This window comes from Larimichthys crocea, chromosome XXIII (assembly GCF_000972845.2).
Source record: "Larimichthys crocea isolate SSNF chromosome XXIII, L_crocea_2.0, whole genome shotgun sequence".
Classification (NCBI taxonomy): domain Eukaryota; kingdom Metazoa; phylum Chordata; class Actinopteri; family Sciaenidae; genus Larimichthys; species Larimichthys crocea.
In genome coordinates this window covers 21,209,601-21,234,004 of record NC_040033.1, presented here as the reverse complement: position 1 = coordinate 21,234,004, position 24,404 = coordinate 21,209,601, and the positions used below count along the sequence as shown (strand labels likewise).

General features: G+C 43.1%; 1 protein-coding gene across 1 annotated transcript in view; it reads left to right on the top strand.

Moving 5' to 3' along the window:
* The first annotated feature begins 7,227 nt into the window (after positions 1-7,227).
* The window catches only part of LOC109138522 (NACHT, LRR and PYD domains-containing protein 3-like), a 53,711-nt gene continuing 36,534 nt past the window's right edge, over positions 7,228-24,404 (top strand). Inside the window, 6 exon segments of the mRNA XM_027274314.1 lie at positions 7,228-7,492; positions 17,382-17,664; positions 18,302-19,449; positions 20,231-20,251; positions 20,254-20,873; positions 20,965-21,138. Coding sequence (XP_027130115.1) covers positions 7,388-7,492; positions 17,382-17,664; positions 18,302-19,449; positions 20,231-20,251; positions 20,254-20,873; positions 20,965-21,138 — 2,351 coding nt within the window. The 5' untranslated portion in view covers positions 7,228-7,387.

Genomic DNA, 24,404 nt, shown 5'->3' with positions numbered 1-24,404 from the left:
AGGTTGGGTGAGTGAGGCTAAGACAAGGTTTCAAATGAATTATATTTAGTTTAGGTTTAGGATTTATTAATAGACTTGAGTCCAATATGGCTCCAACTCCACCACCTCGACCAGTACTTCGAGGAACATGAGTATTATAATGACTCGGAGGAGTGGATTCATTTAGCAACATTTCATCCTCCTGCAGCCAGGTTTCAGTGAGGCAAACAAATCAATATTCATAGTCAGTATTAATTCATTGACTAAGACAGCTTAGATGACAAAGACCTGATATTCAGGAGTCCACATTTAATTCTTTATCTTGGACTGTTGGAATTGATTTTTATTTAATTGGTTTCTTAGTTTTTTGATGAACTCCTCTTCTGTTGTTTTATCTTTAATAAATGTCGGTGGACGGGGACAGACACAGTCTCTATACTAAGTGGGTGGACGGGGGCAGACACAGTCTCATACTAAAGGACTGGGTGGAGGGGGACAGACCACAGTCTCTAACTAAATAAGGGTGGACGGGGGACAGACACAGTCTCTATACTAAAGGACTGGGTGGGCAGCTTCTCTATGGAGGGCAGAGTAAGACTGCAGCTCTGTTCCGTGTCTCAACATTTATTTAAAGATAAATATGAAGATTTAAAGACACAGGCTTCATTTGTCTTGGCGCCCATAAATCCCAGAATGCATTTTGTTCTTCAGTCCGGGTTTCTCCCCATTGTGTCCACACTGCTGCTTCACTCCCTCTTTCAGTGCTGATCTTTAGTTCTTACATGGTTAGTAGCACCATCTATGGACAGGTAGTAGAACTACACATATCATGTGATTCTCTGGACACTCACCTGCTTTCTGCCACAGGTTCGACTGGTTTTGGACGTCACTTCATGTCTTTTTTTAGACTTGGCCTGAGGTTTTGGAGTGTTGTTGTGTGTGACGGCTTCCCTCCTATCCGATGCCCCCCCCCACCCTGCCTGACTCGCCGACCGCCCCCTGAGCCTCTCTTCTCCCCCTTTAATTGGACCTCATTAAAACCAGTCTCTGATTGAATTCTGCTTTTGTTCTTGTTTTAGTTCATCTAAATATTTTGTACTTTCAAAATAAACTTCTTTTCATTTCATTTATTTTATTTTAGAGACAAAAAGTTTATTTTCAAAATAAAACAATCAGTCAGAAGTTAAATAAATAATCAAACATTGTTTTTATCAAATCAAAGAACTCAGACTTCGTTTGTTGGACCACAGCGCCCCCACGTGGACCCAACCGGTACTACAGCAGCCATGCAGCGGACACCATGCTCACCTGTCCTGTACAGCCCTCTGACAGGTGAGCTGGTTGTCATGGTACCTGTCAGTGGGCGGATCACAACCATCAGAGGAACCTGAACTTTTTGTGCTAACTGGCTCCGATTACTACTGGTTAATAGTATCAGGCCAGGTCGAGAGACTGACAGAGAGCCTGGTAGCACTTGAAAGCACCTTTGGATGGGCAGTGCAGGGCCCGGTGGTGGTATCCAGCAGAACCGAGTCAAGTCTGTGTGAACCACAGCCGCTGATCTTGGTGGGTCAGATGTGTCGTGTCCATGTGATCCACACTGCTGCTTCACTCCATCTCTCAGTGCTGATCTTTAGTTCATTACATGGTTAGTTAGCACCATCTAGTGGACAGGTAGTAGAACTACATCATGTGATCATGTGATTTCTCTGACGTCGGACACTGTGCTCAGGTGTGCTTGTTCAAATCTCCCGCTTCACATCGTCCTTTGTCTCTGCTCAGATGAGTTTTATCGGACTCACTCCTTCACTGTTCACTTAGTGAACTCATATTTGAGACTGTAGCATATTTTGAATAACTTTTATTTATCAACTTTAATAATATCTTCTTCTTTTTGCTAATAAACAAATTTGCCCTTTTAACCATTTGTGAATTCCCAACAGTCCATAAGCGTGTAAGTTCGAGCAGTGAAACAGAAGCCGGCCTGTCTGAGGACAAACAGGATGAAAACATTCAAAGTTGAGAGCTGTTATACGAGGAGGGCAGTCTACTGTGCATTTGAAATTCTGATGCAGGAAATCAAACTTTTCATCTTATTAAAAATTCTCTAACATTAATTATGAGGCTGTAAGTAGTTCCCAATGTTTTATTGAGCTGCATCATATTCAGTATTATATTCTCATAACTCACAGTCAGCATCACTCATTCAAAAATGACATCATAGAAATGTGGCCAATAGAAGTCCATAGTTATTGACGACAGATGATGCTAACACATAATGCTGCAAATAAAATGCTCCTCTCTCAGTGTTTAGGCCAGATTAGTGTAACCGGTGTCTCCAGGTAAGTGAGACCGATAACTAATTTAGTCAATTGCTTAAAATTGGGCAATATCAGAATTCTGAAGTAATGAAAGGTCAGCAGAGAACAGAGAACACAAAACAGGTAAGTTTAACATGTATATATATATATATATTGTACAAAATCATAAACAAACATTTACACTCCTTGCCTATCTAAGCCGGCTTCCTAAGTGCACAGGCGCACGATAATGGGCCCAAAATAAATAATTTCCAAATTGTCCCTCAGCAGAATTTAAAGAAAATAAAGCTGCTTCCTTGAGTCCATGAAAGTTGGTGATGTGTGCGTATGTTAAAGTATGTATGTTCTCTTCACTACCCGGGTAGGTTTACGTGTGAGCTTACCTGGATTTTAAACAGGGAAATGGGATGGTGACGGGTCTAAAGATGCCAAGGCTGACCGTCAGGGTCAGGTTCAGAAGATCTCTCTAAAAAACCAATCTATGCATACGGTACAGAATGCATTAGTCGCTATTACCTCATTTCTGTTTAGATCCAATCAACTTATCTCCATCATTTAAATGTCAAATCAAGTAATAACCATTTGTAAAGGATATAAATATTCTAATCATTATGTAAATGAATAGATACACATCACATCACTTAAGATACGTCACTGTGTACTTCCATCTCACAGCATAGAAATGAGATTATGAAAGTTATATAGATGTTATATATATCTATATTTATGTTTTTAACCTTTTAAGCCTATTTATGCATCTTAATAACATTTTAATATATTCATTCTATTAACAGTTAAGATGAACTTCTATTTCTCATATTTAAATTAAACATATATTGGCAGTTAAATGAACTAAATCACGATCATCTAACCTGTGATGAACAAATAAATACTGTTACAGAGGTGACTAACTCAGCTGAGTTAGCAGTTAGCAGGTCATCAGCGATCTTTTATAAACATTTAAAACCACATAAAACAACATGAATCCGTGTCTATATGATACCAAACACTAAACATTAGGGTCACAACTCCGATTGGTATATAATATTTAATTAATATATATTAATTATATATATATATATAATATATAAAATATAATATTATATTTTTTATAAATTTAAATATTATATATTAAATTAATATATAATATTTAAATGTATTATTTATTAATTTAGTTGGTATGGGATTTTATTGTTTTCTATCCATCAGATATTTTCATACCAGTCTTTGGCAACGTGTCCAGCGGAAGAAAGAGCGGGAGTGTCTCTTAATTGAGTCACAGTGGCGTGTGCGCCACCCTCTGGTGCAGTAGAGGACTGCACTCCAGTAACCTGTGTGGGTTACATTAGCCTCTATATTAAAAATAAACGTTATTTGACTTTAAAAATGCTTTTAATTTAATTTAAAACATTAATTTGCTTCCATGTGCTGTTATTACGCCCAATGCTGCATCTCCTGTCGTCTGTCATGAAACAAGCAACCTGCCGTAACTAATGTACACAGCAGCGCAGATCTTCCGCTGATGTGCATTCAGCATTTTTTGTGCATTTCTAGGCTATTTGATATTTGAGCCGACCTTGTTTGGTTTCGTTTTTTCATTTAATAAAACACGTTTGTTCACGTTGTCCATTACAAGAAGGACACAGGACACTTTTATATTCCACAGGTTACAGCGCACGCACGTTCCAACCTGTGCGTCAAGTAAAGAGGCTGCGAGGACGTTCTGGCTGCTGTCACGTTACTTATCAGCTACTTTTCAATAAATGTTGTGAAATCTGTGGAATTGTTGTATTTTTGACAGAAAACATGAGGTTTAAAAGATAGTAAATATAGTATGTATGTATGTATCTAAGAATTACCTCTGGAGGAACTCCAGTGTTGATCGCAGTCTCACTGGGTAGTGTATATTAAAGCAATAGTAACTGCCAAACATGAGGCAGATGGCACAGGGGAAGGCAGTGATGTGGTCGTTGACAATCTTCTGATCAATGCTCAACATGAAGCAGTCAGCAGTGAAGCAAGAGGACCCTGAGAATAAACAACATTAACAAATATATATTACAGATCTGTGCATCTGTGTCAACCATTTAACTACATTGTAAACTTGGTTCAGACATACCACACACAATAAGGCAGGTTGTTGCTGGCACAGCCTCCATCTCAGCCTCTTTTGGTCCGTCTGTGACTGTGTCTTCTGCATCTGGCACACTGGATTCTTGTGTGGTAGCACTTGCAGCACTCTGAGCATCTTCATGCTCACACTGCTGTTCACAAAGTGAAAGTGTGCATTTTAATCTCGTTAAAGTTCTGTCCAGAGTAACTGTTGGCATGCTATTATGATGACAATAGAAGTGCGCTTTTAATGCTGCATAACCAGTACACACCTGCTTGCAACTAGCTGCAACACACTTGAACATACACCTCAGTTCATTGCTATGCAGTTTGCAATGGAGAACAAATGCTTTAACAGATTTAACTGTTTCTGCACATACGTTACATGAATACATCTTAAACGCCACGGTTTGCATACAGCAAAAACAACGTTTTTTTCTCTCTTTTTTTCACCTTAAATCTCCTTTCAATTAACTGAGTGCAAATTTAAACTATTAGCTTTCTGAAATGTTCTGCAATATTTCCATACCTGAGAAAGAGAGCAGCTCTGATGGATAAGGGTGGATGAGAAGTCTCTCTGTACAAAATCAGAGTCCGACTGGTCCTCAGATGCAGTGTGCTGATTGGCCCGTTCAAATCCGCCGCCTCCAAAGTACCGGCAGATTTCCAATGCGCATGTGTATGCACTTCTCAACTCTGTCAGGTGTACTTACAGGCAGAACACCTGAATGTGAATGACGTGACTTTTATTAAACCAAATAAATTATTATTATTAGTCGTAGTATTTTACTGTTAAAAGTAGTACACGATTTGTATTACAGCAGGGCAATGTATATTTTCTGGAGAAAACCAGTAAAAATTAAAAAATTTCCTAATTAACTATTATAAAATATAACATAATACTCCCAAGGCATCACCTTTTGTGTCCATGTTTATTTATATCATGTGTCTTTCATCTCCTTTTTTGAAATCCATACAAAATCAAATACAAACTTTTACAAAATCAAATATGGTGATCATTAAACATATTTTAGTTAATACTAGCCCGTACCCATGTTGATTAGATACACATGTGTGTTTGGCAGGTGAGGGAGCGTCAATAATGAATGCTGACCTGTACTGGTAACCTTAATGAAATTATGGCTGACGCGTGTTGAAGCAATATTTTTATTGCATCAGTGTCCAAGATTGACCTGTTTCAGGTGTCAAAATTATTGTCTAAAAGAGGTCCAATAGTGACGTCTAAATCTTGGATCCATTTTGTACATCAAATTAATGTCTAGATGTGGTCTTCAGATGATGTCCAAATTCGTAACGTCACTACGACGTCTAAAGAAGGTCCAATATAGACAAGACAATAGATATAGATAATATAGTCAAATATCTGACCTATTTTGCACGTAGTACCGACATTTAGGTGTGGTCTTCGACGGGCCGACCCAATACTGACATGATCTGCACGTCTCTCCGACGTCCGATGTTTGGTGGGTGTTGTCGAGTGTGAGACAGCTGAAGTGGTTTCCTAATGAATCAACCTGTGGACCAACGTATACACTGTCTATGGAGTGACAGAAAGGTGTGCACTGACCTGTATATAGACTGTATACATGCATACACTGCACACAATCATCCACTCCATGTACATCCATTCAATATTCATCTCTTTGTTTGTTTACAGCTGACACAAACTCTTGACTTGTACACTCTCATTGCTGCTTTATATCTTTATTTAAACATGTATATTTAAATATACACAGGTCTGTTTTTCCACATGATTGTGTCCATAATAGTCCTGTCTATTCTTTCCTTTGCTTGTTCAGCTGCGTTCACAGCTGCTCAGGTGTGGGTCAATATGTGTCCACAGCTCATTCACACAGTGTGAACAGTGTGATACGAGTCCATAGAAAACATGTCCAGTTTATCCTTTCAGCACCAGAGGGCGCCAAAGTCTTCTCCGTGACAAGTGTGTGCATCCTGTCTGAGTGTTTCCAGCAGAACAAGTGTTCCTAAAGAGCACTGCGAGTGTTTCTGAGGATTTACTGTGTTTGTTGTTGCAGACAGAAAACATGTTAAAGGAGTAAATGTGTCCCAGCACAAAGTACAGCTGTACTGGAGGAAGTATTCAGGTCAATACCTGCAGTAAAAGTACTAATAGCTGTAGTGGGAAAATTCTTTTAACCTTTGTTTTACCTTTTTATGCTTACTTTACTTTACAATAATATTTTTGTGTTTAACTTTGTATGAACTTTGTCCTACTTAGGAGACTGCCTCCTGATAGTTTGATATATGTTTGAGTTCAGACACTTCTCTCTGTCCCGGAGATGTTGGTACCAGCCACGGTGTAGAAGTCTCTCTTTTATGACCTCAGAGGAGAGGGAGGGGGAGAAATGTCTACAAAAGGAGCAGTTGAATGTATTATCAGCAGAGAGAACTTTGCGACTGTTGTACTTGTACTGTTGTCTCTCCTTGGCCAAGAATAAAGTTCTCATTTAATACTGATCGTGTTCTCAGTCTTTATCGAATTTCCGCGACATAGCACACTGTAGAAATCAGTCACATGTCTCCTGTGACTGTTGGACGATCATAGATGTGAAAATGTTGAGAAATCAGAGAAATCAGTCAACAGAGTCGACACAATGTAAACTAACAAAACTCCAGTTTATTGTCTGATATGTAGTTTAACATGAATTCAAAGTGTCAGACTGCAGAAAAAAATCTGACTTTAGTCTCTTTACAATGACAAAATGTTCATTTAAGAAAAGGACTGTTTCACTTTGTTTGATACAACCAGATGATAACTTTATGAAACTGTGTTACCATGGTAACCGTCACTAAGTGACCTCCTTTCTTGAAGCAGACTGACTTCAGATGAAATGTCGTCAACTTGTCCTCCAGGTCAACATGTGTTTTATCTTTCTATGCAGCCATTAAACAGCCACTTTATGACGACTTCTTTCAGATAACAGATCTGATTAATGATTCACACTCATGAGTCTCTCTGGGTGTTTCCTGTTCAAAGGTTCATTCACTCTGAACGTTGTGTCGCAGTTAGTTTTCTCCGTGTGAACCTCCAGCTGAAGGTAATGAACAAGTTTTTAATGTGTGACTCGTTAACACAAGCTGTCGTCAGCTAGCGGTGGAATAAGAGTAGAAGCAGAGTGAGTTGATGCTCAGGAGTTGATGTGGTTAAAGATTTGATGTTTGAATTCAATCCATAAATATGTAAGTGTGTCACTAAATGAGCCGTCAGAGCTCGTAACAGTCCTCCAACAGGAAGTAGTGTCGCTTCTTTCTGTCAGTTTGTTCTTAAATGTGATCAATAATCAAATCAAAGAGATTTCCTTTCAATTCATCTTTTAATATTCTCTCAAAGGGCTTTATTGAGACTGTCAGTCTTTGATTTTTAATCATCTGTCACTGTAACTAAGTACTTGTACTCTCTTGCTTTGTACTTGTACTGCGCTCCATCTCAGAGGGAGATCTTTGACTTTTGACTTCAGCACATTTTGTTACTTTTCAGATGAAGATTTGAAATGAAAAACCAAAGATCAGTTTATAAAATATGATTCACTGTTCGACATTAAAGAAGCTGAAAGTGTGTAAAACAGTTCAAAGTGGCTCCAACATTAAAGTCCTAGTTACACATCAGTGATCCAAGAACAGAAGAACAGTGACAGGAGACGTTCTCATGAACTTTGTTCTCACAGATGAAATCTAATATTTGTTTGTCTGAAGGTAAAATTCATTTGTTACTGGACACTTTAACACCTGAGCTGCTTCTGTGGACTTTGGACTCCTGATCAAGGTTCAGCTTTATTGTCTTTATTTTATTATCTTCATACAGCACAGGATTTCACAGTGACACGCACACACTGAATGATCTGAACAAGGTCCATGTACAGTGTGTGTGTGTGTGTCTCAGTGTAATAATAAGTTATCACCTCATGTACTGTATCGTGTGCTCTTGGCTTTGCTGTGTTATTATTTCACATGATGTATTCTGAAACCTCTTCAGAGAACTCTCATCATGTTGTAATAGATGTGTGACGTTTGTGTTATTTCCGTGTGACAGGACGAGACAACTCCCAGTTCTTTTTAAAACATTTTCTTTATTCAGCTTCTAAGTTCAGAACTGCTCATGAACTCGCACTGCCGGTACCTCGCCTGGCGCGCGCCGAGTGCACTCGCAAACCACGCGATACACTCTCAAATCTCACATATGTCACATCTCATTTCATTTCATTTCCTTCATTAAAAGGATGAATTGGTTCCTCTGATGGTTTTGTGAGCAGTTCAGACACCTGTAATGATAAAATTCAAAACGTCAGTTAGTCTTCTCCTCCATCCAAAGCAGTTTCTCCTTGGCTTGATCGTTGGGTGGCATCTCCATCAAGCAGTTTGCCACTATCAGCATCAGCAGGTGAATCACCAGTCTCCTTTTCCTACTTTTTGGATAAATACTGATCCATTATCAGAGCTTATTTCTGATGGTATGCCAAATCATGGAATTATTTCTCTTGTTAAGAATTTTATGACTGTTTATGACTGACCCTTGATCTTTTGAGGGTGTAGCTTCAACCCATCGACTGAACTTGTCAATAATTACCAACACATACCTTTTTCCTTGAACTGATTTTATAATATCTACATAATCCATTACTAAATGTTTAAATGGACCTTCTGGCACTGGAATGTGACCTGCTCAGTCTCACATATGTCACAACGTTGTGGCGCTGTCACGTGTTCAGACGGTTTGTTTCAGTTTAGTTTCACTTTCTGTCACGTTGTGTCGCAGTTAGTTTTCTCCGTGTGAACCTCCAGCTGAAGGTAAGGAACAAGTTTTTAATGTGTGACACTTGAACAGAGTCTTTATTAATGTATTAATTATGAATGTGAGCTCCATGACTGATGACTGAAGCAGCTTTTCCTGCCTGAATCATCCTGTGGAGGAGCCGAGCCGGACTCTGAGTTTGTAAAGTGACTAATGCAGAGACTTCTTCTGTGCGGTTGGAGACTTTTGGAGCGTGACGTGAAAGCACGTGTCGTTCTTAGTGTCAGAGAGCAGCGCGTGCTGCGCGGACACAGGTGGCCCGGTGCTCGCGCAGCTGCAGTCAGAGCGCGAGATGTTCACCTCTCCGCGTGCAGACTGCAAATGAAGGGCGCATGCGCGAAGCAGCCTCTGGCTGATCCCGCCCTGGCTCAGGTAGTGTCGGGAAGGTGGAGTCTTTTAACTAGTTGTGTGTGATACTGCATATTTTGGTATCGATCCGAGGTGTCGCCAATACCGATGCTTGTCAATAAATAAGGTGGATGCGTCATTGAGTTGCAAAATGTTTTTTGTGATGTTTCTCTTTTTATTATTAAATAGTTAAAACCCAGCACAGAATTAGTTATATATTAGTATATACTGTAGCGACCCTGCAGTAATGTGTTGTGTGTTACAATGTAAGTTCTGTGGTTTCCCATTGTCCATGAATGCACCTGTATGAGAGCAAGGGGGCGGGGCAGCAGGTGAGAAAGGGAGCGCGCGTGTGTGGAGAGCGAGAGGAAGAGTGGGAGCTGTCTGTGGGATTTCTGGCGTGGTCATGGCAACAATAACCAGTCCTGAAACGCAACTTCTTTGCAATAACAGCCAGTGAGCCAAATAACGTCTCTTTATTCCTGACGCGTTACAATACATGGAGTTATATTATAATTAAATAGAAAATGCAAAAACAACAACTGGTGAAAATATAAATAATATGTAAACAACTTAACAACCCCCAAAGCCTTTAGTTAGTCTGTGTTCTGGTTACAGGTTGTTGTTCAAAAACAGGCCTCAATTATTATGTTTGACGTTTCTAAAAAGCCTTCGCCGTGACAAACTAACAAGACAAAGGGGCGGAGTGAGCAAAGTGGGCAGCGGTGAGCAAAGTGTGCCGGCTTCGGCACTGATTGGAAGGAGCGGGGAGTCGGGGCCTGGGTGTTCCTCTTTCGTCACCAAAGACGGAACTTAGAGTAAAGCATCGACCTCACCAGGCACGTCATGCAATATATAGCAACATTGGTATCGCATACGATCGACTAGGGAATGATCCACCCCACACTAGTGTTTTAGTGCTCATCAAAGTCCAACTTCTCTGTCCAATAACAAGGATTGATCACTGTATGTAGCTGACAGTGGTGTTTGTGTCGAACTGTTGTGGTGCAGGTCTGGGAGACATCGTGTCCGACAGCAGGCGGCGCCACTGGTGGAGCCAAAGTCCAAGCGCAGGATGTCCAGCTGTCTTGCTGAACACGACTCACGAATGAGAGAACACAGCAGAAAACGTGCATCTTGTCTTCGCACAGTCTCTTGGTATAGCTGCGGAGAAGCCTGGCTTGTAAGGACACAATGATGACAGCGATGATCTGGCAGTCCAGTGTGCACTAGATGATGTTGTGTTCCCTCCCGACAACGGTGTGTGAGTGCTGGAATGTGATGTGGAGCGAGCATGCAATGCAGAGTGAGACAGAACAGAGGAGGGAGTCCCTCCTCTCAAAAGCTCTCTGTGCGGGGAACAGGCAACCAGAACCAAAAGCGCAAGGTGAGAGCGAGGAACTCGTCCACGGAGCCCGGCGCCATTGTCTCACAGCTAGCAACAAATCACCCACGATATTATTCAGCAGCATAGCGCTGTGTGTGCTTCATGTTGAACCACACAAACAACCTGAGACCAGTCTCTTGCTGACCTGGAGCCTGGACACTGAACTTAACCTGGACCTGACCTGAATCGGGACCGTGATACCCAGCTGTGTCGTCCTTCAGAAGTGACGGTCAAGTGGATCGTCTCAGTTATTTTAAACAAAGACATTCATCAGACAAAAAGTAATGATATTATTTAATCTGCTGAAATGAGTTCATATTTTATATTTGTTTCATAAGTAGTTTAGAGGCCAGTATGTTTTACTTATACTGAACTTCTCATTGTTTGTTCAGCGGGATCCATCAGAGACCCGACTCTGCTGGACGGATTGATCTGGCGGACCAGTGTGGTGTCCTTCAATAGGGACGGGCATTGATCGCTGCATTCATTTAAAGAGTCACCCGACTCGCTGCACAAGGTCAGTTGTTAATAACCAGTTAAAAGTAACTGACTGATTACTGTTTTGAAACTGTTATTGATCCGACAAGTTTCTCCTTATTTTAAACCCCTGAGATGGTTTATGTTGCAGCTTCCTTTTTCACTGACCAGTAGATACCAAGACAGTAACCATTACTACCCAGACACAAAGCCGCTCTCATCTCTTGCGTTTCAGTTCCACATTTTCCCACACACCCGTTTGACTGTGGTCCTGTAGACCTCAGGTACTAAAACAGTGATGCTGCAATGAAGGACTACACCGGTGCGCCACTGACTTTCCTACCACATCAATAACAAACACCTTTCTAGTTTTCAGTCCACGTGACAACGCAATACAAACATTTTCATGTGGATAACAGCTGGACTGATCAGCTGCTCTGCTGCATCGTATCTGAGTGTTGTCGCAATCATGACGTCGACTCTTTGTTTCACTTCCTACATGACAGACTGTTCTTACATTGATTTTCACTTCTGAGTTTGGAAGAGAAGTTTGTTTTCAGTCGTGGAGAACATTCGCTGGATGACGGAGAAAGACATCACAGCAGAACATTGTTTTGTCAAATGTATCCAGACAAATTGCCTTGCACTGTCTCTGGTTGGCACTCGGCAGATCGTAGATCCTGTTTGTCTTGTGTTTCTATCATAGGAGGAAGACTGGTAAGACCAGTAACCCAGCACAGTGTCGCTCGAAGGATGTGACCCAGCTTCATGATTCCCCCTTAATCCTTCCAAAAGATGGACGTCAGTCTGTTGATCAAGGTGCGGAGCTGACACTGACACATGACAAACAAACAAGGTCAAGTGGACAGGTATGACAGGTCATGTGAACATCTGTGCTGGTCGCACCTCTTGAATGGTTGTGAACTGACGACATAATTTTGAAGGTTTTAAGTGAAAATTCTTCTCTCATTCCTGTTTGATCAACGACTTGCAGCTGTTTCAACAGTTTCGGTGGTACTTGCGTGTTTTTAGACTTCATAATGCTAAACACATTTCAAATGGGACGGTCTCCTGCAGGATGGTTCTTCTACGATGTCCTTGTAGGCGGTGGCCACTGATGGGCTGATACTGGTGACATGCGACCGCATGTCCAGGGAGCCACAAATAATGCTGGTTCCGGGCTGAGGGTTGGTTTGCGGGTAGCGTGTTGTCCCCCTCCCCCCCCCTCTCCCCCCTTTCTTCCTTCCCCCCCGCCCCTTTCTTCCTTTCCCCCCCCTGCTCTTAGGTCCCGCTGTTCAGCGTTTCCCCGCTGCTCTGGGGGCGATACCTGATAACCGTGGACTGGTTCACCTCGTCGGCCCCCCTGGTTCCTCTGGCCCGTTTCCTCCTTGACCCCTTGTTTCCCCAGTCCCTTGAGTTGTGGGCTCATGTGCGGCGTGTTTCCAGCCCCTATGGAGTCGGCTGGCTGGCTCCCGCTTTGTGCTGTTGTCTGTCCGCGCGTTGCTGCTGTGGTGGCTCTGCGTGGCGCTCCTTCTTTGTGAACGCCCCTACCTTGCCCCGGATGGTTCCCCGGCGCCAGTCTCTTAGTCTGCCGCTTCTGTGGTTTTTCTTTTCCCTAATTGTAAACTCTTTCTGTCCACTTTTTCTTGTCTCTGTGGTGGGCTCGCTCTCTCAGTTGTTCCTGGTGTTCCGGTCCCTCAGGATGTGTGGTGCCCTTTGGTGGCTGGTCCGCGTGTTAAGGCCCTGCGCCTCTTCTCCCCCTCCCCTTTCCACTGCATGGTAGCCTCCCGTTCGCTTGTTTGGGCTGTCGTGTGGTCACCGTGTTTTCTAGCGGTCGACAGAATGGCCGGGGGCCTATTACAGCCCCGTTGCTTAACCAATCCTCTGTCCCGTGGCCTTGCCCCAGCACCTGCGACCTGGATGTTGCTTCCCAGTGGGTCCGCCTCTGCCCCCCACCCCTTGATTCGCGACCAGCGGGAAGGGCCCCCTCTGGTTACCTGTTGGCTCCCCCTTGCCCTCACCGGCCCTTTCCCTTGTGTTTGTCTCTGTGTGGACCGCCTCATGCTCAGTCCTTCTTCCTGCTTCCTCCACCGAGTGGACCCTGAGCGCTCCGAGGTTCCCCGGGTCCGTCTGCCCCGCAGCATCACCCCCTGGGCCTCCTATTTATTTGGTTGTCCTGGCCCCCACCTCCTTTTACTGTTTCATCTTCTCGTTCACAATCCAAGTTCCATCAGAGTCAGTAAAAAGACTCGAACTTCCCAACACTACGTCTGAGAGTCAGTGGTCAGAGTCAGTAAAAAGACTCGAACTTCCGAACACTACGTCTGAGAGTCAGTGATCAGAGTCAGTAAAAAGACTCGAACTTCCCAACACTACGTCTGAGAGTCATGGCAGAGAGTCTTTGTTGGCAGCGTTGATGGATGTCAGTGGTGTGTTGTTCAAAGTTCACTTTATTGTCCAAAGCATGTGAAGCGCTCCACCACCTCTACAGTTCATTGATGCAGGTGGGGTTGTGGGTGGAGTCGTGAGCTGTGCTGCGAGTGTTGAAGTGTTGATTATCAGTTATCGTACAAACACTTTGAGGTCGTCAGGATGAAGGTTGAGCTTCAGAAACCAACAGAACAGAATCATTTCAGATTCACTGATCATCAACTCATTTGTTCATGTGAAGGATCACTGAGCAAAAAAACTGAACCTGAATTTACTGAATATTAAAGAAACTGAAGCTTCCTGTCAGATTCAATCAGTGTGAATGGAAACGGTCCATCTGCAGCTTCATGGCGCCATCTAGTGGACTGACAGTAGAAGTACAGCAGCTGATGGCATGATGACAGGATGCTGCTGCTGCTGTGGATCTGATGTTCAGGGGGATGACAGAGTTCTTCAGTCTGTTGGTGGAGCAGGACATGGACAGCAGTTCTCCTCTGCCTGGTGAAGGTGTTGTGCAGAGGGTGGTGGGCGTTGTCCAGTATGGACAGCAGTTTGTCCACAGTCCTTCTGTCTGTCTCGGTCACCAGAGAGTCCAGCTCTGTGTCCACCACTGAGCCAGCTCTCCTCACCAGTCTGTCCAGTCGAGCGGCGTCCCTCTTCAAACCACAGTGTAGAAGAGGACGCTGGCCACCACAGACTTCAGTACATGGTTAGTTAGCCCCATCTAGTGGACAGGTAGTAGAACTACATCATGTGATCATGTGATTTCTCTGACACTCACCAGGGGCCTCATGTACGAATACTTGCGTGGACTTCCTCGTGAAACTTGGCATGCGCCAAAACCCAGAAACTGTCGTACACACAAAAATATTCAAAGGTATCAAAGTGTGCGTTCGCATGGATCCAAGCACGTTTCTTTTGTACATCCCAATCAACGTGGAATTGTGTGGACACATTGCTATAAAATCACAGGATGAATTTGTTTATGTTAAAAGGAAACATTCTCATTCCATCAATGTTGCTGTACATACGGGACAATTAAAGGAATAAACTCTTTACTTACCCAGAAGACGTGCCAGTGTGCCAGTGTGCCAATGCATATTTGGGCATATGCGCATTCAAATATCATGTTTTTGGTTTTCTTTATTTTCTGCTGGTGAAATTAGAGCTGCAGCTTTCTAACAAGCCCCCGATTGTCTCCCTGTGTTCAGTATTCCTGTCAGTAAAAGCGGGCGTAAAATGTCAGCCGCGGCCCCACACCTGTCCACACCTGTCCACACCTGTCCACACCTGTGTGTGCGCTGCTCAGATCCCACGGCATTTACAGCCTTACACACACGCTCCTACTCACGTCTTATTGACTCGTCGTCATATTTATCCCTGTTGACAGGAACCAAACAGAATCTCCACTTCATTCACTAGAATCTCAAGCTCAGACTCTGTGAAATTCATTTTCTTTCCTTTGTTCGTTGCGTTATCTGATCGGACAAACAGGTGAATCTCAGGTCCAGGGCCTATTTAAATAGATTTGCATATGTAAATGTGGCGTAGACAGGGAGGAGTTGAACGTGCGCTCAATTCCACGTTGATTGGGATGTACAAAAGAAACGTGCTTGGATCCATGCGAACGCACACTTTGATACATCTGAATTTTTTTGTGCGTAAGACAGTTTCTGGGTTTTGGCGTACGCCGAGTTTCAGTAGGAAATCCACGGAAGTATTCGTACATTGGGCTCCAGATTTCTGCCACAGGTTCGACTGGTTTTGATGTCTCTCTGAGGTTTTGTTCAGACTTGGACTCTGAAGTTCTGAATTAAAACATGAAAAGTCTAAAATAAGAATGATGACAGTAAATGTTCTCAAGTGTTTGTAGTTGAGTTAAAGGAAAATATGTGAGAATGATTTTCATGTGTCTGCTTTAGTGGTTCACAGGTCGAATCAACAGCAGTTTGATCATAATCTGAGATGATATGATGGTTACAACATGCAGAGAGTGTCTGAACTGGTCGGACCGCTTCGATTGACTTGACTGAGGTTTAGTTTCCTGTTAACAATCATCTTAACAACAGTGACACAGACTGAGGACAGAGGAGCCCAAAAAACAGTTCATCCCAGAAAACTTTGTCTGGTTTGTCTGATGGAAAGAGCAGCTGGTCCAGTATTTTGTAGCATTCTGTAGAGCCAGCATGGAGGAGAACTGAACTAACTGGCTGAGAAGAGACAAAAAACAAAGTCGTGATTATTAAAAACATCAAATCTTGGTGAATGTTTTGGATGTGCTATGACACATTTTGAAATGATCAGAAACACATTTTGTGGGCACTGATCCAAATGTAGGAATGTAAGGGCTGTGTAACATGTTCTGTGGTTACAACTGATAACTGTGACTGAGTTAAAGTATGAAACGTTGTTCCACAAACTTCAATTTGATTTCAGCAAAGATAATAATTAGACTGTTCTTCTAAAATGTGAACATTTTAACACTGTTTCTTTTTCCTGGATAATCCGCTCAGTATCACAGGGACAGAAACAAACACACAGCAAATTCTGGGATATAAGCAAGTTCATCTTGCATGCCAAGTTGTGTCATTAAAAAAGTTATTTTGAGGATTATAACAAATGTGGGCATGTTATCACAAATAAATGTGGTGTCATGGAAGTATCAAGGTTAGGGTGGACCCTGAACAATGTGCAATGTTAGTGAGACGAATTACATCTAATGTGTCCTGTAATGTAAAGATAAGAACTGTTGAAATAAATGGCCAAAAATATTCAACAGTGTTTGAAATTTTCAGCTTCTGCCAGTCACAAAAACTGAACAGATCAAATGTGCAAACGGAAATCTGGTTTAATATCAGCTTTCTGTTGTGTAATTTAACATTCAGGGTACATCAGCTGAAAAAAGGTTGTGAACCTGTAAAACTACATTTTCACACCGCACCACACGATCACATAATAATAAGAGTTGATCTGAGAACAACACATATAGCATAACATGTGAGTGTGAGACACAGTAAGCTGTGGCTGAGACAAATGTCCATCAGTCTGCAGTCAGAGAGCGACATCAGCACAGGATATTTTCCTGTATGGTATCATACACCAAGTCTTTTAGTATCTTCTGGCTCTGCTGTCTCATTCTTAAGTAGAGGCAAGTCCCCCTCTGAAGTCATGAACACGAGAGAAAACTATTTTGACCAGGCTTAGAAAATCACCACAGTCTTTATTATTGGGGTGGTGGGGTTGGAGTCTATCCCAGATGACTGAGGGCGAGAGGCTGGTACGGACAAGTTGCCACTGAATTCATATATATATATAATATAATATATATATCAGTAAACACGTGTTATGTCTGAGAATGCATCCACAATTCTGCAATTAATCATCACATATATATTACTCATTAACAATGAGACAAGGTTTGTCACTGTCACTTAATATGTGCAAGATACAAGACACATTTTTACACGCAATCTTTCCAATCTTTTTATCTCGACAGGGAGGGAAGATGGCGACACATAAACGGGTCCTGTTAGAAACTCTGGAGGATTTGGGAGCTGATGACTTTAACAAATTCAAGTGGTTCCTGCAGGAGCCAGTCCTGGAAGGTTTCCCAGCAATCAAGAAGTGTCAACTGGAGAATGCAAACAGGACGGACACAGTGGATCAGATGGTGACAAATTACGGGATAAACACAATGACAGTGACCAGAATGGTTTTGGTGAACATGAATTTGCATGGTCTAGTGGAGAAATTACCAAACACCATTGTAGATCCTGCAGGTAGGTCATTGAAAAGAGTTATGACAAAGTAAGAAGCTGCAAATTAAACAATCATACATCACATAACATTTTTATACTGTAAGATCATTTACATGGCAGTGATGATACAGAAGAAAGATCCCCCTCATATCAAAATAAACCTCTCAAATAATAACCACCATAATGTTGTGGAGGAAGCCAGGTCGTCAGGACAATACCTCCTGACAGAGCCACCCAAAACAAATGAGTCCCAGGTGAAGGGTCAGACCAAAAGTGAGTTCAGAAATGTTACTTTGGAAGTAAGCTACCTCACCTGGATCGTACGCTGATACCAAGATACAAACAGCACATTGATCCCCCCGGACTGGATCAGGATTTTGATTGGGACAAGGTGTGGGTCAATATCAAACTCGCCTCTCAAAATCCTGACCACCAGCAGATTGATGTAACAGTATGTTCAGCGGCTGTACATCATTATTTGTTTTCTGTTTGAATGAAATTAAAATAAAACTTTGATTTAAAAAAAAAACAGGACATTGATCCAGGCCAGATTAAAATTCAGTAAAGTTAGAAATGTGCACACTTAGTCACAAAATGTTTGAAAGAGTCACTTTTAAGTTGGTGTTCTCTCTGTTGTGTCATTTTCTATTTTATTCAGAGATTCTTCACAAGTGCCAACGTAAACTCAAATCCAACCTGAAGAAGAAGTTCCAGCGTGTGTTTGAGGGGATTGCTAAAGCAGGAAACTCAAAACTGCTGCAAGAGATCTACACAGAGATCTACATCATGATGGAACAAACAGGTGAAGTCAACATGGAACATGAGGTCAGACAGATTGAAACAGCATCCAGGAAACCAGACAGACCAGAAACAACAATCAGACATGAAGACATCTTTAAAGCCTCACCTGGAAGAGATGAACCAAACAGAACAGTGATGACAAAGGGAGTGGCTGGCATTGGGAAAACAGTCTTAACACAGAAGTTCACTCTGGACTGGGCTGAAGACAAAGCCAACCAGGACATACAGTTCACATTTCCATTCACTTTCAGAGAGCTGAATGTGCTGAAAGAGAAACAGTTCAGCTTGGTGGAACTTGTGCATCACTTCTTCACTGAAACCAAAGAAGCAGGAATCTGCAGGTTTCAAGACTTCCAGGTTGTGTTCATCTTTGACGGTCTGGATGAGTGTCGACTTCCTCTGGACTTCCACAACACTGAGATCCTGACTGATGTTACAGAGTCCACCTCAGTGGATGTGCTGCTGACAAACCTCATCAGGGGGAAACTGCTTCCCTCTGCTCGCCTCTGGATAACCACAAGACCTGCAGCAGCCAATCAGATCCCTCCTGACTGTGTTGACATGGTGACAGAGGTCAGAGGGTTCACTGACCCACAGAAGGACGAGTACTTCAAGAAGAGATTCAGAGATGAGGAGCAGGCCAGCAGAATCATCTCCCACATCAAGACATCACGAAGCCTCCACATCATGTGCCACATCCCAGTCTTCTGCTGGATCACTGCCACAGTTCTGGAGGTTCTGTTGAAGATCAGAGAGGGAGGAGGGCTGCCCAAGACCCTGACTGAGATGTACATCCACTTCCTGGTGGTTCAGTCCAAAGTGAAGAACATCAAGTACCATGGAGGGGCTGAGACAGATCCACACTGGAGTCCAGAGAGCAGGAAGATGATTGAATCTCTGGGAAAACTGGCTTTTGAGCAGCTGCAGAAAGGAAACCTGATCTTCTGTGAATCAGACCTGACAGAGTGTGGCATCGATATCAGAGCAGCCTCAGTGTACTCAGGAGTGTTCACACAGATCTTTAAAGAGGACAGAGGACTGTACCAGGACACGCTGTTATTTTATTCAGAGATTCTTCACAAGTGCCAATGTAACCTGAAATCCAACCTGAAGAAGAAGTTCCAGCGTGTGTTTGAGGGGATTGCTAAAACGGAAAACTCAAAACTGCTGCAAGAAATCTACACAGAGATCTACATCATGATGGAACAAACAGGTGAAGTCAACATGGAACACAAGGTCAGACAGATTGAAACAGCATCCAGGAAACCAGACAGACCAGAAACAACAATCAGACAAGAAGACATCTTTAAAGCCAATCAGATCCCTCCTGACTGTGTTGACATGGTGACAGAGGTCAGAGGGTTCACTGACCCACAGAAGGTCGAGTACTTCAAGAAGAGATTCAGAGATGAGGAGCAGGCCAGCAGAATCATCTCCCACATCGAGACATCACGAAGCCTCCACATCATGTGCCACATCCCAGTCTTCTGCTGGATCACTGCTACAGTTCTGGAGGTTCTGTTGAAGACCAGAGAGAGAGGGGAGCTGCCCAAAACCCTGACTGAGATGTACATCCACTTCCTGGTGGTTCAGTCCAAACTGAAGAACATCAAGTATGATGGAGGGGCTGAGACAGATCCACACTGGAGTACAGAGAGCAGGAAGATGACTGAGTCTCTGGGAAAACTGGCTTTTGAGCAGCTGCAGAAAGGAAACCTGATCTTCTATGAATCAGACCTGACAGAGTGTGGTATCGATATCAGTGCAGCCTCAGTGTACTCAGGAGTGTTCACACAGATCTTTAAAGAGGAGAGTGGACTATACCACGTCCGGGTGTTCTGCTTCGTCCACCTGAGTGTTCAGGAGTTTCTGGCTGCTCTTCATGTCCATCTGACCTTCATCAACTCTGGAGTCAATCTGCTGTCAGAAGAACAAAGAACATCATTGTGGTCTGTGTTCAGAGGCAAATCAACACGTTTCTACCGGAGTGCTGTGGACAAGTCCTTACAGAGTCCAAATGGACACCTGGACTTGTTCCTGCGCTTCCTCCTGGGACTTTCACTGCAGACCAATCAGACTCTCCTACGAGGTCTGCTGACACAGACAGGAAGTGACTCAAGAACCAATCAGGAAACAGTCGAGTACATCAGGAAGAAGATTGAAGCGACTCCCTCTGCAGAGAGAAGCATCAACCTGTTCCACTGTCTGAATGAACTGCATGATCGTTTTCTAGTGGAGCAGATCCAACAGTCCCTGAGTTCAGGAAGTCTCTCCACAGAGGAACTCTCTCCTGCTCAGTGGTCAGCTCTGGTCTTCATCCTACTGTCATCAGACAAAGATCTGGACGTGTTTGACCTGAAGAAATTCTCTGCTTCAGAGGAGGTTCTTCTGAGACTGCTGCCAGTGATCAAAGCCTCCAAGAAAGCTCTGTAAGTGTGATTTATTCATCAAGAAATACTCAGATATCTTTCAACTGGAGAAAAAATCTTATTACTTGTTTCCTTTCTGTTGTTTCTCCAGACTGAGTGACTGTAACCTCTCAGAGAGAAGCTGTGAAGCTCTGTCCTCAGTTCTCAGCTCCCAGTCCTCTAGTCTGAAAGATCTGGATCTGAGTGACAACGGCCTGCAGGATTCAGGAGTGAAGCTGCTGTCTGCTGGACTGGAGAGTCCACCCTGTACACTGGAAAGTCTCAGGTCAGATTATCACGACCTGGCTCTAAGGCCATGACAAATACAAATGGGAGTTGCGGGTTGAAGGGCAAATCAAAATAATTTATTGTTGACTTAAACGAAACAAAAGAAACAATGAGGTGTGTTGATCAGCGAGTCAGTGGTGAAGGTGTGTGCTTGCATGAGTGAAACATGTAGGTGTGAGGTGTTGCATGAGATGAAAAGAAAGAAAGCTGTCGCGGAAGTACGATAAAGACTGAGAACACGATCAGTATTAAATGAGAACTTTATTCTTGGCCAAGGAGAGACAACAGTCGCAAAGTTCTCTCTGCTGCTAATACATTCAACTGCTCCTTTTGCAGACATTTTTCCCCCTCCCTTTCCTCTGAGACCATAACAGGAGAGACCCTAATTGCATCAGGGGGTTACCCTCGTAAATATCTGCTTTACTCCCCTTCTACACCATGGCTGGTACCCCGGCAGTCTAATCCTATGGCAGCATAACTAAGGGATGACCTGAGCCAGCCCTAACTATAGGCTTTATCAAAAAGGAACTTCTTAAGTCTATTCTTAAAAGTGTTGACCGTGTCTGCCTCCCGAACCCAGAATGGTTTGTTCCACAGAAGAGGAGCCTGATAGCTGAAAGCTCTGGCTCCCAATCTACTTTTGGAAACTATAGGAACCACAAGGAACCCAGCGTCCTGAGAGCGCAGTGTTCTAGAGGGGTAATAAGGTACTATGAGCTCTTTTAGATATGATGGTGCCTGACCATGAAGAGCTTTGTAAGTAAGGAGAAGAATTTTAAATTCTATTCTAGATTTAATAGGTAGTCAATGCAAGGAAGCCAAAATGGGAGAGATGTGATCTCTGATCTTGGTTCCTGTCAGAACACGTGCAGCAGCATTCTAAATTAACTGTAAAGTCCTCAGAGACTTATTAGAGCAGCCTGATAACAAAGAGTTACAATAGTCCAGCCTAGAAGTAACAAATGCGTGGACTAGTTTTTCTGCATCCGCTTGAGAGACAACGCGTCTGATTTTAGAGATGTTATGTAAGTGGAAGAATGCAGTCCTCGAAATTTGTTTTATGTGGACGTTAAAGGACAAATCCTGATGAAAAACAACTCCAAGATTCTTTACAGTGGAGCTGGAGGCCAGGGTGATTCCGACTAAAGTAACTAAGCCTCTAGAAAGAGAGTTTCTGAGGTGTTTGGGTCCAATTACAAGAACTTCAGCTTTGTCTGAATTTAACACAAAAACATTGTAGGTCATCCAACTTTTTATATCCTTAAGGCATGTTTGGAGTTTAGTTAACTGATTGGTTTCATTAGGCTTGATCGATAAATATAATTGGGTGTCATCAGCATAACAATGAAAATTGATAGAGTGATTCCTAATAATGTTCCCTAAAGGAAGCATATATAAACTTAAATAGAAGTGGTCCAAGTACAGAACCTTGTGGGACTCCATGACAAACTTTGGTATGCATGGAGGATTCATCATTGACGTGAACAAACTGAGATCGATCTAAGAAATACGATTTAAACAAGCTTAGGGCAGTTCCTTTGATGCCAGTTTGATGTTCCAATCTCTGTAAAAGAATTTGATGGTCAATGGTGTCAAATGCGGCACTAAGATCTAACAGGACAAGTACAGAGATGAGTCCTTTGTCTGATGCCATTAGGAGGTCATTTGTAACTTTGACTAATGCGGTCTCTGTGCTATGATGCACTCTAAATCCTGACTGAAAATCCTCAAATAGACTATTGTTATGGAGAAAGTCACACAGCTGATTAGCTACAGCTTTAAAACGCTTCTCCTCACCTCTGAAAGCCCTTCTGTGATCTGATGATCTGTGACCATGGTCTGCTGTATGTGTAAAAGCAACAATGGCAAATCCAACGTTTTCCATCCCACCAACAAGACCTTGTCGGCCTTTTGTGTTGGAAGAACCTGAGAAAGACTGAAGGGAACCGAATTGAAGTTCTGCAAAGAAACCAGAGTTCTGCAAAGCCTGAGCGATATGTGAAACTTGGAAATTAAAACCTCTGTCTAGACTTGTAACCCTAGCACATATTGTGGTTCATGACTGTATACCTTTGTATCTTGAAATAAATGTGCTTGCATGATTAAAAACTGTGTCTGGCAATCGTTTGTGCTTCTAAACCCGTTTCATCACACACACACACACACACACACACACACACACACACACACACACAAGAGACACAAATATAAGGAAAGACTTAGGCCAGTAAAATAATAATTTATTCAAACTTACAAACACGTGAAGGTATAATACACAAAGGTAACAAAGTTTTTCTACAAGATTTTATACATTCCTTTTGTATTTCTGCTGTGTACAACCCCCCCTCCACCACAACCTCCTCCGAAAAAAAACATGTATCCAATACCCGCCGAGAGCGCGAAGCACCATCCCGTGAGTAAAGCTATAGAGGTCCACAGGGCGGCGTCGCTAGCGAACCCTGAAAGCCACCCTGCAAATGTGGATCTTCTAGCTGTTCTCATCGTATCGCTTGTCAAACCTTTCAGGCTTCTTGTGAGGTTGTCCAAGTCCCTCTGCACGTGAATGAGTTTTACGCTGGTGTTTATGGCCTGCAGTAGCTTCATTTCAGGTGTTTCCGAGAGGCCACCTCTCAGCAGATCCGAAAAGGACACGGGTCCGTCCGATATGTGCGGTCTGGAGAAAGGCTCGAGCGGCGGAGACTCGATGTCCACCGCGACCGAACCTTCCATCCAAGTGAATTTCTTATCCCGGTAACAAATCCCTCGGTGACAAGGGGTGCACACCGTCTTGCACTCGCTGGGATTCGCGAGGCATCTGCGATATCTCTCGTGAGGCTCGGGTTTGTGACAGTACTTGCCGTAACAGTCGGAGGGTTGGTAATACCTACCGTCTATCAACCACACTTTGTAGTCGGGCCAGCAAGGGACTCCGTCCGTGCTCATCTTGGGCATGGGTATGACCCCCCTGACCACGGTCTTCTCAACGTTCCCTGGGACGGAATGCACTATGAAAATCTTTCTGTCTTTGTACAGGGCCGTGCCAATGGTCGGGAAGTCCGTGAGGCCAGGGTGCTCCTCCATGACCGCCAAACCGCTGGGGCAGCTGCCCGAACGTTTCGACGCTATCTGCCTCAGGCAGTTTTCCACTCCTCTGGCCATGAATTTGGTGTACATGGCAGCCTGCATCATCTGATGGGTTATGCTCTGCATCTGTGCGAACCACATTTGATAGCTGGTCAAGACCGAGAACTTTACGTTGGTGTC